Raw genomic sequence first — 13078 nt, forward strand, 5'->3', positions numbered from 1 at the left:
AAAATACATACAATCTAAAAATAACTCTCATTATCCCCTCCCTCCTAAAACAGCTTCATAATAATTCTTACATAACAATAATAAGATACCATTTAAAACATTAAGACAGTCTGAGACAGGGGAACGGCATTGGATAGCTCGCTTTTGCCACCTAAACAAGCCAGGATTTGTAAGTCAACAATAAACCCTAGTTGAAAGCTGGATTGCGATTTTGGCTTGTTGGGATACAATAGAGCAGGGCTGGATAACGGTGTTGGCTGCTTGGCCCAATCTGTGTCCCAGTGCTGCCCAGTGCAAACTGGGATAATCTACGACCCAGGCCTGCTTTGGGCTTAAAATAGCCATAAACAGATGTGGACAGAAAGACATTTAAAGGCTATTTCAATATTCAGTCTTTAAATAACTAACCATGGTCCTAACCTGAAACTTAAATGTGTGTAATTGGCCATTTTTAGGCCCGACAATTTTGTCTACAGCAAAGATGTGTTGCTTTAACATGATGACACTACTACCTCCCTAGTCATATAATTCCAGCATTGGACACCATTACCCTTGAACCACTGTTCAAGAAGAGCACAAGTGAACAGAGTCTGACCAAAGAGAATAGAGTGGTACTAACAGTTCCCTCAATTTAGACACTATCCCTGTATTGATGCAGCCTAGGGTCAAATTGAGTTTTTTAGCTGCTGCATTACACTGTTGATTCATGTTCAACTTGTGGTCTAAGACTCCTAGATGGCTTTCACATGTACTGTTGTCAAGCCAGGTGTCCCCCATCCTATATCTATATTTTTCATTTTTCCTGCCTAAGTGTAGTACCTCACATTTCTCCCTATTGACATTTATTTTGTTAGTTTTGGCCCAGGTCGCTAATTGTTAAGTTCACTTTGAATTCTGATCCTGTCCTCTGAGGCATTAGCTACCCCTCCCAATTTAATGTCATCTGCAAATTGAAATATGCAAGCCCTGTATTTTATCATCCAAACCATTGAGAAAGATGCTGAATAGCACTGGGCCCAGGACAGAGCACTGTGGCACCCCAATGGTCACTTCTTTGCAGGATGAAAAGGAGTCATTGCTAAGCATCCTTTTGGTCACTTTTTGCTTGTAGGAGCTGAAGATACCTAGACTGTAGAGGTTCTAAGGACAGAGGAAGGCAATGGCAAATCTCCTCTGAACAAATCTTTCCAAGAAACACCCCATGATAATTTCATAGAATCATAGAGTTGGAAGAGACTGCAAGGGCCATCCTGTCCGTCCAACCCCATTCTGCCATGCAGGAAATCTAAGTCAAAGCATCCCCGACAGATGGCCATCCAGCCTCTGTTTAAAGACCTCCAAGGGAGTGCATTCCACTGTCGAACAGCCCTTACTGTCAGGATGTTCCTCCTAATGTTGAGGTGGAATCTCTTTTCCTGGAGCTTGCATCCATTGTTCTGTGTTCTGTTCTCTGGAGCAGCAGAAAACAAGCTTGCTCCCTCCTCAATATGACATCCTTTCAACTATTTAAACCGGGCTATCATATCACCTCTTAACCTTCTCTTCTCCAGGCTAAACATCCTCAGCTCCCTGAGTCGTTCCTCATAGGGCATGGTTTCCAGACCCTTCACCATTTTAGTTGCCCTCCTTTGGACACGCTCCAGTTTCTCAATGTCCTTTCTGAATTGTGGTGCCCAAAACTGGACACAATATTCCAGGTGGGGCCTGACCAAAGCAGAATACAGTGGCACTATTACTTCTCTTGATCTAGACACTATACTTTTATTGATGCAGCCTAAAATTTGCATTGGCCTTTTTAGCTGCCACATCGCACTGTTGACTCATGTTCAACTTGTAGTCTACTTGGACTCCTAGATCCCTTTCACACGTAGTTTCATTCAGCCAGGTGTCACCCATCCTATATCTGTGCATTTTATTTTTCCACCCTAAGTGCAATACCTTACATTTCTCTGTGTTGAATTATTATTTTGTTAGCTTTGGCCCAGCTTTCTAGTCCATTCAGGTCATTTTGAATCTTGATCCTGTCCTCTGGGGTATTAGCTATTCCCCCTAATTTGGTGTCATCTGCAAATTTGATAAGTATGCTCCCAATTCTGTCATCCAGGTCATTGATAAAGATGTTGAATAGCACTGGGCCCAGGACAGAGCCCTGTGGAACCCCACTGGTCACTTCTCTCCACGATGAAAAGGAGCCATTGTTGAGCACCCTTTGGGTTCGGCCGGTCAACCAGTTACAAATCCATGTAACAGTTACCTTGTCTAGTCCACATTTTACAAGCTTGTTTGCAAGAATGTCATGGGGAACCTTGTCAAAGGCCTTAGTGAAATCAAGATATACTATATCCACAGTATTCCCTTCATCTACCAAGCTGGTAATTTTATCAAAGAAAGAGATCAGATTTGTCTGGCATGACTTGTTTCTCTGAAACCCATGTTGACTTTTTGTGATTATGGCATTGCCTTCTAGATGTTCCCAGACTCTGTGTTTAATGATCTGCCCCAGAATCTTTCCTAGTACTGATGTCAGACTAACTGGATGATAATTGTTGGGATCCTCTTTTTTCCCCTTTTTGAAGATGGGGACGTTTGCCCTCCGCCAGTCGGCTGGGATCTCTCCTGTTCTCCAGGAGTTCTCAAAGATTATTGCCAATGGCTCCGATATTACATTTGCCAGTTCTTTTAATACCCTTGGATGGAGTTCATCTGGTCCTGGAGACTTAAATTCATTTAGATTAACAAGGTGTTCCTCTACTGACTCTTTACTTATTCTGTGCTGAAATCCCCCTGTTCTGTCCTCTGCTCCATTATCCTCAGGTTGAGCACCCTTTGACTTTTCTGAGAAGACTGAGGCAAAGAAGGTGTTGAGTAATTCTGGCTTTTCTCTGTCCCCTGTTAACATTTTGCCATCCTCTCGACGCAGTGGCCCTACCATTTCCTTCTTCTTCCTTTTGCTGTGGACATATCCAAAAAAGCCCTTTTTATTGTTCTTAACCTCTCTAGCAAGCCTGAGTTCATTCTGCGCTTTAGCTTTTCTGACTTTACCCCTGCACATGCCTGCTATTTCTTTGAATTCCTTTTTTGTGATTTCCCCCTTTTTCCATTTCTTATATATCTTCCGTTTCAAACTCAGCTCCGTTGAAAGTTCCTTAGTCATTCATCCTGGTTTCTTGAGACACCTCCCGTTTTTCTTTCTCACTGGAACTGTTTTAATTTGTGCCTTCAGTATCTCTCTTATGAGAAACTCCCATCCGGCCTGAACTCTCTTCATTTTTAGTATTTCTGACCATGGGATCACCCTCAGTATTTCTCTAAGTTTACCGAAATCCGCTCTTCTAAAGTCTAAAATGCATGTCTGACTATGCCTGGCTTCTCCTTTCCATTGTATAACAAACTCCAGGAGAACATGGTCACTCCCACCTAAGGATCCCACCACTTGCACCCCATTAACCAAATCATCCTTGTTGGTTAGGATAAGATCTAGAATAGTTGAACCCCTTGTTGCCTCTTCCACCTTTTGGACCATGAAATTGTCTTCCAGGAAAGTGAGGAATTTGCTAGGCCTTGAGGATTTTGCTGAGTTTGAATTCCAGCAAATATCAGGATAGTTGAAGTCTCCCATCACTACTACATCTCTCTTTTCTGACTGTGTGGTCATCTGTTCTAGAAAGATATCATCCAATTCCTCAGTCTGACTTGGGGGTCTGTAGTAGACTCCCACCATAACATCCTTGTTGTTTCCCTCCCCTTTGATTCTTATCCAGATGCTCTCCACCTGGCTTCCATGATTGATGTCCTGGATCTCTTCACTGGTGTAAATATCTCTGACATATAGTGCTATTCCTCCTCCTTTCCTGTTTGGCCTATTTCTCTTGAAAAGGTAATAATAATAATAATAATAATAATAATAATAATAATAATAATAATTCCAATTATGAGACTCATCCCAACAGGTTTCAGTGATGCCTATTATATCATATTTGCTTTGTTGTACTAGGAGTTCGAGTTCATCTTGCTTATTTCCCATGCTCTGTGCATTAGTGTAGAGACATTGCAGACCATGGTTCCCTTTTACTTGCTGCTTGTGCAAGTTTTTTTGCCTCCCACTGTTGGGTCCTTGCACTGTTTGCCTTGTTTCCTCTATGTCAATTTGACTATTTTCTCCAGCTCTTTCGCCTTCCTTAATATTGTCTCCCTCCCCCATGGAACTCAGTTTAAAGCCCTCCTGATTTTCTGCTGCTCCAGCGAGTAGGACCCAAAACGGTGGATGCAAGCTACAGGAAAAGAGATTCCACCTCAACATTAGGAGGAACTTCCTGAGAGTAAGGGCTGTTTGACAGTGGAACACACTCTTTCCTCCGAGTGTAGTGGAGTCTCCTTCTTTGGAAGTCTTTAGACAGAGGCTGGATGGTCATCTGTTGGGGATGCTTTGATTGAGATTTCTTGCATGGCAGGTTGGACTGGATGGTCCTTGTGGTCTCTTCCAATTCTACAATTCTATGAATGATATATTATTATCCCCTCTATTCTCCCCTCTGTTGTAAACCACTCGGATTCCCAGTGATTGGGCGGTATATAAATAAATCCTATTATTATTATTATTCATACATTTGGAAAATTATTTCCATCAAGGTGAGAGGAATTTCTTTTTGCTATTAAGTATCTTTCCTTTTGGGGTACATCTAAACTGTAGAAAAAATGCAGTTTAACACCCCTTTAAATGCTGTAGGTCCAGCCTATGGAACCCCGGGATTTGTAATTTTAGTCTAGCCTTCTTTGCCAGTGCTGCTGCCTCACAAACCCACAAAATCCCAGGATTCTGTAGGATGGAGCCATGGCAGTTAACGTGATGTCAAACTGCATTTTTTTTAGTGTAGATGCACCATTAGTTGGCCTTGTGATGTCTGCTACTGCTAGACATGCTCCCCTAAACATTATGTCCCATTGAATTGAATGGACTTACCTCTGAGTAGACACATATAATATTGCACTGTTGAATAACCTACTGGTTTGAGATACAATATGATCCAGGATATAGCAGGGTCTTAATAAGTGCTTTTTTATTGATATAAAGATTAACAGGGTATGGAGGTTATGTTAAATAACAGGTCACATCTGGTCCATGGCAAACATCTGGTGGTTTCCATATCAGTAGGGCAGTGATGTTGCTTCAGGTTTCATCCTGAACTTTAAATGGGCTGTCCAATTCCTGATCTTATTTTGGGGATAAGAGTCAGCACTTTGGATGGTTTGGATTAAAACCTGGGGTAAATTCACCACCAAACACCACTGCAATTGGTTAGACTGTCAATATGGGTCAACCACCTCAGATAATAGCAAAACAATGAGGCATGCACAAACAGGCCCAATTTTCGGGTCAAAAATCATGTGTTTCCTTGTTGCTGCAAGCATTCCCTTTCCAGTAGCTGCCAAAATACTATCGCTTTTATGACTACCAGTACTTGAAACAAACATTTGGGCATTTGGAAACACATCAAAAACAGAAAAACCGATCCAGGAATGTCTACTCTGATGGGGGGAGCTTCTCCCATATGTGTGTCCTTTGGGGCAGAAGGATCTCCTGTGGAAGGTAGACTTTTATCCCACGGAGCCCTTTTTCTGGCAGCAATCCATCAATTCCAGAGATTAGAAACTTTACTTTTTGGCACTCAATTTCCCAGAATCCTGAAGCCATTATGTCGGGATTCTGGGAATTGGAAGTACAGGTTTAAAAAAAACACCCAAAAGGAGGAAGGGTTTGGTTTAAACCAGGTTTTTTTTGTTGTTGTTGTTTAACTGAAGGGTTTGTTTCTGGATAGTATTTCTTGCCCTTTAAATTAAAGTGATTAAAAAGAAGCAACTGACAGTGGCTACTGCTGTAATAATGAACAAGTGCCAATGCATGGTTAAAGTTAAAATGTTTACATTCAAACAGTTGTTGCGTCAGTAAGAGGGATGTTTACAAAAATATTTATCCATAATCAATTTAACAAAACAAGATCTTTTAAAAAGTCTGTTAGTTTAAACCAAAGCTTAAACTATGGTTTAAACAAACTTGGTTTAAACTAGCGTACCTTGAATATAACACTTCTCCAAGTCCTGCTCCAATAACCTCTGATGGCTGACCATCCCTGCTGCAAATTATTGTCTGATTCCTAAACCAGAGTGTTTAATCCTAACTTTGAAGAATCAGATTCCAGATGAGCCAACTAACCTGTGAACAAACCAAGTAGTGACCATTTCTGGTTGGGTCACCCCAGTCTCAAACCCAACCATTCCCTCATCACATTTACCAGTGAAATGCATTTAAAGACCAGTATTCAGACCAAAGAAAAATATTTCCCCTGAGTTACAGTACAAGATGCTTGTGGCTTTTCTTGGCTAAGGATCCACTGACAATTTGACGAGAAACTCCTTGTGGGGAAGTGCATGGCTTAATAGTTTCCAAAGCCATATGCACATGACCAGTTTGGACTTCTGGCAAGACTGACCTGTCCTGCCCTTAGCAATCCGCTGGCAAGTAGAAAGACGGAGAGAGAGAGAGAGAAAAGGGGAATGGATTACAGAGAGAGACAAGGAAGGGGATGGCAGAAAAGAATGTGGCAGAAAAAAGTGAATGAAAGCAAGGCTGGAAGAAAAAGAGGGAAAGGAGGAGGCAAAAAGACAGAGAAGGGGTGCAAATTATGACAGTAGAAAGAGAGAAAGGAGAAAAGGGATGCCAGAAGGAGCGAGAAAATAAAGGCAATACCAAGAGAGGGTGGCAGAAAAAAGAAAAAAAACAGACAGCAAACAAAGAGAAGGAAGAGGAGTATGTGAGAGAAGATAATGGCAAAAAGAGTATGAGGGTGGCAGAAAAAGAGTGAGAAAATCAAGTCGATACCAAGAGAGAAGGTGGCAGAAAGAAAAAGAAGGGGTTAAGAAAAGAAGAGCAGAAAGAGAGAAAGGAGCAGAAGGATGGCAGTATGGCAGAAGGGTGAAAGAAAGATGGGGTGGAAGAAAAATGAGAAAAAGAGGGTAGCAAAGAGGAAGAAAAAGAAGGGGAACAGAAAAAGGAGGAGGAAACAAAAATAAGGAGAAAGGGTATGGCAGAAAGAGTGAGAGAAAGACAAGGTGGCAGAAAAAGAAAGTGGTGCAGAGAAGACAGCAAGGGAACACAAGAATAAAAATCAAAGTGTTCGATGAAAAGTAGCAGAAGAAAAGCAGAGGGGGAAAGGATTGGCCGAAAAAAGCGAGAGATTGAAGGTGTGGTAGAAAAAGATAAGAAGAAAAAAGGATAGCAAAAAGAGTTGGAAAGGCAGAAATAGAAAGGAAAGTGTTTGCAGTCAGAGACAGACAGAAGGGGTGGCAAAGAAAAGAGAACTAGATGGGGGGCAGAAACAGAGAGAGAAAAAGGTGCTACAGATGGAGGGAGAAGGAGAAAGCGAGAAAGAAGGAGAGGTAGCCGAAGAAGTTAGTAGGAGAGAGATCAAGAAAAAAGAAAGAAGGGAGTGGCAGATAGATCCAGAGAACAAAGGTCAAGTCAAAAAGAAAAGGGGGCAGGAGAAAGACAGAGAGAGAAAAGGGGTGTCTATGCTTCTTTTGGCTCCCTATACCACTGGCTTCAGTCCTAACTGCTGCCAGCAAGCAGTCCCAATCAAGTTACCCTTGAGATATATGACCCTCCACCAGAAAAAGAAAGGTTCCCCATTTCTACACATACAGAAATGAATTCTCTCCTGAACATTTTTTCATCTCTTGTTGAAAAAATAAAGAAAGCTTAGGTCTGAACTTTCCACACAGGGAACACTTCTCGTGCCTCTACCCGGTGTGGGTTCTCTCATGTTTAATAAGGAGCCACTTCTGGCTAAAATGTCTCCAACAATGAGTGCATCGGTAGGGTTTCTCCCCTGTGTGAGTCCTTTCATGTCTGAGGAGGTCCGACCGCTCAAAGAATGTTTTCCCGCAGGCGGAACACTGGTGCGGTTTTTCACCTGTGTGCTTCTTTTTGTGCTTAATCAGGTTCCAACTATAGACGAAGCTCTTCCCGCACGTTGGACAAGTATAGGCTTTTTCTCCCCTGTGAGTCCTTTCGTGCTTCAAGAGAAGCGAGTTCCGACTGAAGCACTTTCCGCAGGTCGAGCACTGGAAGGGCGTCTTCTCGGCATGCGTTCCCTCGTGGAAAATCTGACAGGTGGCTTTCCCGACGTAAGAACATTTATGTGGTTTTTCCGAAGCGTGCATGTTTTGCTGCTGGTTTATAAGCGGATCTCTGTAGAGACTGACGTTTTTGCTGCACTTGGCATGTTGGAGTGTTTCCCCCCGATTATTGGCTGCTTCACATTCAAAAAGTCCTGAGTACTCTCGGAGGCTTTCTGGATGTCTAGCGTTTTCTAAGAGACGTTCACCAAAAGTCTTGTTTTCTACACCAGGAATGGAATCTTTTGTATCGTTCTTTGAATGGTTCCTTTGCTGCCTCTTTGAACTGTGAGGATCCCAAGAGATCTTGCCTTCTTCACTGATTTGGGTAACATTTTTTGGCGTTCTAATTTGAGGTGCCACGTCTGGCTTCGCCATCTTGGAACAGACCAAACTCTTTTCTCGACCCACACTCAGCTCAGAATATTGCAGAACTTCCTCTCTACTCTCATTCAGCTTGGGATGCTCTACAGTCTTCTCCTCACAGTTGTTTGCTGGCATGCAATCTATAGGAATGTAAAAGTTAAAAAAAAGTCATCCTTTTTTGGGTAAAGGATCTTACCTTTATGACTCCACTTTTGTGTTTATGTGTTAAAACATCATCCTTATATTTATAAGTCTACATCTTCAACAATACAATTGAAGGGCAGCAAATTATGAAATAATTATAATCATAATATTTAATGTTCCAACTTTTCCCCGATATTGGAACTTAGGATGCCATACGAAAATTAAAACAAATACAGTTTCAAAGACATAAGTGAAAACATATAAAAAGCTGTGATTAAAGTGCAGCTAAACTATCCATGGATTTATATCCATTCAAAACAAACCCATTAAAACATTAGAAGCTAACAATCGGCAAAACAGCACACCATTAAATGCCCTTGCAGTCAATTCCTTAAAGTTTGACTGAACAGAAAAGTTTTCATATGCTGAGGGAAAGATGGCAAGGAGGGAGAGATTCTAGCTTTCCTATAGGAGACTTCCAAAGCCTGGGAGCAGCCACCAAGAATGCCTTCTCTTGTATTTCCATCATACATACCTGGGAAGGTAGTGGGATGAAGAGAAGGGAATGGTCTCCCCTGAAGGTGTTGGAGCGCAAACAGGTTCTTATAAGAATATATGGCTGCTGCCACACTGTAGAATTAATGCAATTTGACACCACTTTAACTGTCATGGCTCCATTCTATGGAATCTTGAGATCTGTAGTTTCTTTTGGTACTAGAGCTCTTTAATAGAAAGGGCTAAATCTCTCACAAGACTACAAGTTCCAGAATGCCATAGCATTGAGCCATGGCAGTTAAAGCAGTATCAAATTGCATTCATTCCACAGGACAGATGTAGCCATGGTCCTTCAGACTGTCTGGACCTGAGTTGTACAGGGCTCTATAAGTCATAACCAGCACACATCAATCACATATAGCAAAACACACCAGTCATAAAGCGTCAAATACAATAACAGAAGAGAATTAATTGAAGATAAATGTAAACAGAGAAGGACGGAGACAGAGAGCAAAGAGAATGCATGCAGATGAAAAACTTTCGTATCGGTTTAACAATAGCTGAGGAGACCTATAGACTCTAGGTATAATCTGCGCACTTTGAATCCTGTTTTGGGCGAAAGCTTGGATCGAAGTCTAATATATAAATAAATAAATTTGCACGAGCCTTCACGTACAAGAAATGTACAGCCAGTCCTCCACATTTGTGGTTTGACTTTTGTGTATTTGATTATTAAAGGGGTTGTTTAATATGTTCTCTCTAGGAATCTCTAGGTCTTACAATACGACTCTATAGTCAGCATCAGCCAGGGGTCACACTGGAGGACCTAGAGCAGGGGTTGGCAACCTCTGGCCCGCAAAGATAGGGAGGCCTGGCCCCCGGAGAGTGGAAGCTCCGCCCCCGGGCATGCGTCCCCACCCCTGGAAGGTGGAAGCTCCACCCCTGGCACACAGCCCCGCCCCGGAGGGTGGAAGCTCCACCCCCGGCACACGGCCCCACCCTGGAGGGTTGAAGCTCCACCCCCGGCTTCGGCCCCCCAGTCGCCTGAGGGACAGCAACCCGGCCCCTGGCTCAAAAAGGTTGCCTACCCCTGACCTAGAGAGAACACTTCTCTAGGCATCTGTAGGTCCTCCAGCACAATTTCATGGCCAACCTCTGGAAGATCTTGACCACAAAATTGCCATGGAGGACCTAGAGATTCCTACAGAGTTGTGAAGTCAAAGGCTTTCATGGCCGGCATCCATAGTTTTTTGCGGGTTTTTCGGGCTATGTGGCCATGTTCTAGAAGAGTTTCTTCCTGACGTTTCGCAAGCATTCTCTGAAGATGCCAGCCACAGATGCTGGCGAAATGTCAGAAAGAAACTCTTCTAGAACATGGCCACATAGCCCGAAAAACCCACAAAAAACTATTCTTGTTCTCTCAAGTAACAATAATAATAATAATACTTTCCCAGTTTTTCCTCTTTGACAAGGGTCCTGTGCCCCTGACTCCAGTGAGCATGGAGCGTTCACTGTAATTCTTTGAATGCAGTAGAGAGGCCAAACTGGAGTTCCATTATTTGGAAACTAAGACAACCAATAAACTACAGAGCATCTAAGCTTACCCATCAGACTGGCATCCGGTTTATGCCTGGCCTTAGTCTCCTTCCTCAGCTGTGTCTCCCCTCTGTCAGATGGAGCTGCTTTTGCCTTCACAGATCTCACGGCTGGCTCCACAAACTTCGTCAATATCTGAAAAAGTGGTCAAGATCACGTTTGGAAGAAAGAAACAAGAATACTAAGCAGACTGAATGCCAAACTAAGCAAAACTTAGAGAAGTACCTGTGCTTTGAGGCTGGCTGGCCATCCATGGGGAGTGCTTTGATTGTGAATTCCTGCATGGCAGTGGGTTGGACTGGTTAGCCCTTGGGGTTACTTCGGACTCAAAGATCTTCTGAGAAGGTCTTGCCTTGGTGGCGCAGTGGTTAAATACCTGCACTGCAGCCACTCACTCACAAACTACAAGGCTGTGAGTTCAATCCCAGCTCAGGGTCAACTCAGACTTGCATCCTTCCGTACGTTGCTAAAATGAGTCCCCAGCTTGTTGGGGGCAATTAGCTTACAGTTAAACTGCTTAGGGAGTGCTTAAGTGCACTGATAAGCAGTATAGAAATGTACTTGCTATTGCTATGGTCAAATTCCACTGGAAAGATAGGGTTTGTCATTATTCCCAATAGTCGTTTGAGTGTTGGACTATGACTCTGGATTCAATTTCCCGCTCAGCCATGAAACCCACTGGATGATCTTGGGCAAGTCACACTCTCTCAGCATCAGAGAAGAGCCATGGCAAACCTCATCTGAACAAATCTTGCCAAAAAAAAACCCAAGATAGGTTCGCCTTAGGGTCACCATAAGTCGGAAACGACTTGAAGGCACACAACCATAATGACTGTACAAATAACTAGGGGGGTGTTTTCTTTTTATAATTTTCAAGCTGTGTCTTGTACAAAAATGGCCCATCTACTGGTCACTTTCACTTCACAACCTGCTACCAAATTTGGGGCCCTCTTGAGGATCAGGATGACCCTCTCACCTGCTGCTCCCACTTATTGGCCTCTTGCTGCCTCCGTAGGAAATCCTCCGCCAGGGCCACCGCCTCAGAACAGCTCCCTGGCCCGCGTTCCCTCACCCAGCTCTGGACCTCTGGGGGCAAGATGGTCAAGAGCTGCTCCAGGATCAGGTCTTCCAGGATCTGCTCCTTGGTGTGCTTCTCAACCTTCAGCCACCGGTGGCAAAGTTCCTGGAGCTGGCTGTAAGCCCCTCTCGGTCCCTCGTCCTCCCGGTAGCAGAAACACCGAAAATGCTGTCGGTTCTTCTCCCTCCGCAGGACATCTCCTTGCAAGATGGCTACCTTCACTTTCCCATAATCCTCTCTGTCCCTCACCTCCATCCGGCTGTAGGCCCGCTCAGCCTCTCCTTGGAGGGCTGGCAGAAGTCGGGTCGCCCACACTTCCTTGGGCCATCGACACGCTTCGGCCACTTGTTCGAAGGAGGTTAGGAAGGCCTGAGTGTCATCCCACGGCGGGGGCTCCTCTGGCAACTGCACAGCCATCCAACCTGTCTGCGGAGCCTCCACAGTCTTCAGGAACGTCTGCCACTGCGTCTCCCATTGCTGAAGTTGCCCTTCCACCGGTTCTTGTTTGATCTGTGCGACTGGTATTCTCTGCAAGTTGTCCCCAATAATCACAGCCTGGAGGACATGAGGAGCTGTTCGAAGAGGTCGCTGGCCTTCCTCTGAGCCTTGGTCCTCCATTTTCAATCCAGCCCAAAACCCAACTGAGGATCTCTTGTATAGATCTCTCTGGAATAAAACAAAGAACACACAAAAAGTTAATCAACGTCCTGCCCATCTACTGTGACCTTCTCTCTGAGGGAGAAGAATTGAATGAGGAATACAGCGGTCTCTTCACATTCGCTGGGGTTAGGGGTGAAGGACCCCCGTGAATGTTGAAAAAGCAAATTAAAAAAACAACACTATTCTTTTTACTTGAGCGAACAACTCTCTTGGAATCTCCAGGTCCTCCAGTGCAACTCTATGGTCAACATCTGCTAGAGGTTGATCACAGAATCATGCTGGAGGACCTACAAATGCCCAGAGAAGTGTTTCCTCTAGGAACTTCTAGGTTCTCCAGCACAATTCTGTGGTCAACCTCTAGCAGAAGTCATCAAATCTGCAAAAGTCCTAGTTGTAAATATGGAGGGCCAACTGTACAAGAAAACAAATATCAATGTTCTGTTGGGAGGTTTTTGGACTGCAGTGCCCATAATCCCTGACAAAGATGCTACAGAAGGAGACAGAGGAATGAGATTCGGATCTCTCAAACCCCAGGGCAACACAAAGGGGCACAAAAAAGCATGCAAA

The 13078-nt window shown here is 43.7% G+C and overlaps 2 protein-coding genes across 2 annotated transcripts in view; both read right to left on the minus strand.

Annotated features, from left to right (window-relative positions):
• Positions 1–13078, minus strand: part of LOC121922021 (zinc finger protein 420-like) — a 319204-nt gene that overhangs the window by 242484 nt on the left and 63642 nt on the right. The window lies entirely within an intron of this gene.
• The window catches only part of LOC121921928 (zinc finger protein with KRAB and SCAN domains 8-like), an 8942-nt gene continuing 879 nt past the window's right edge, over positions 5016–13078 (minus strand). Inside the window, exons 2-4 of the mRNA XM_042450672.1 lie at positions 11750–12517; positions 10782–10908; positions 5016–8678 (exon numbers count right to left, since the gene is read on the minus strand). Coding sequence (XP_042306606.1) covers positions 7795–8678; positions 10782–10908; positions 11750–12469 — 1731 coding nt within the window. The 5' untranslated portion in view covers positions 12470–12517 and the 3' untranslated portion in view covers positions 5016–7794. The remainder of the gene's footprint in view (positions 8679–10781; positions 10909–11749; positions 12518–13078) is intronic.

Source organism: Sceloporus undulatus, chromosome 2 (genome assembly GCF_019175285.1).
Source record: "Sceloporus undulatus isolate JIND9_A2432 ecotype Alabama chromosome 2, SceUnd_v1.1, whole genome shotgun sequence".
Lineage (NCBI taxonomy): Eukaryota > Metazoa > Chordata > Lepidosauria > Squamata > Phrynosomatidae > Sceloporus > Sceloporus undulatus.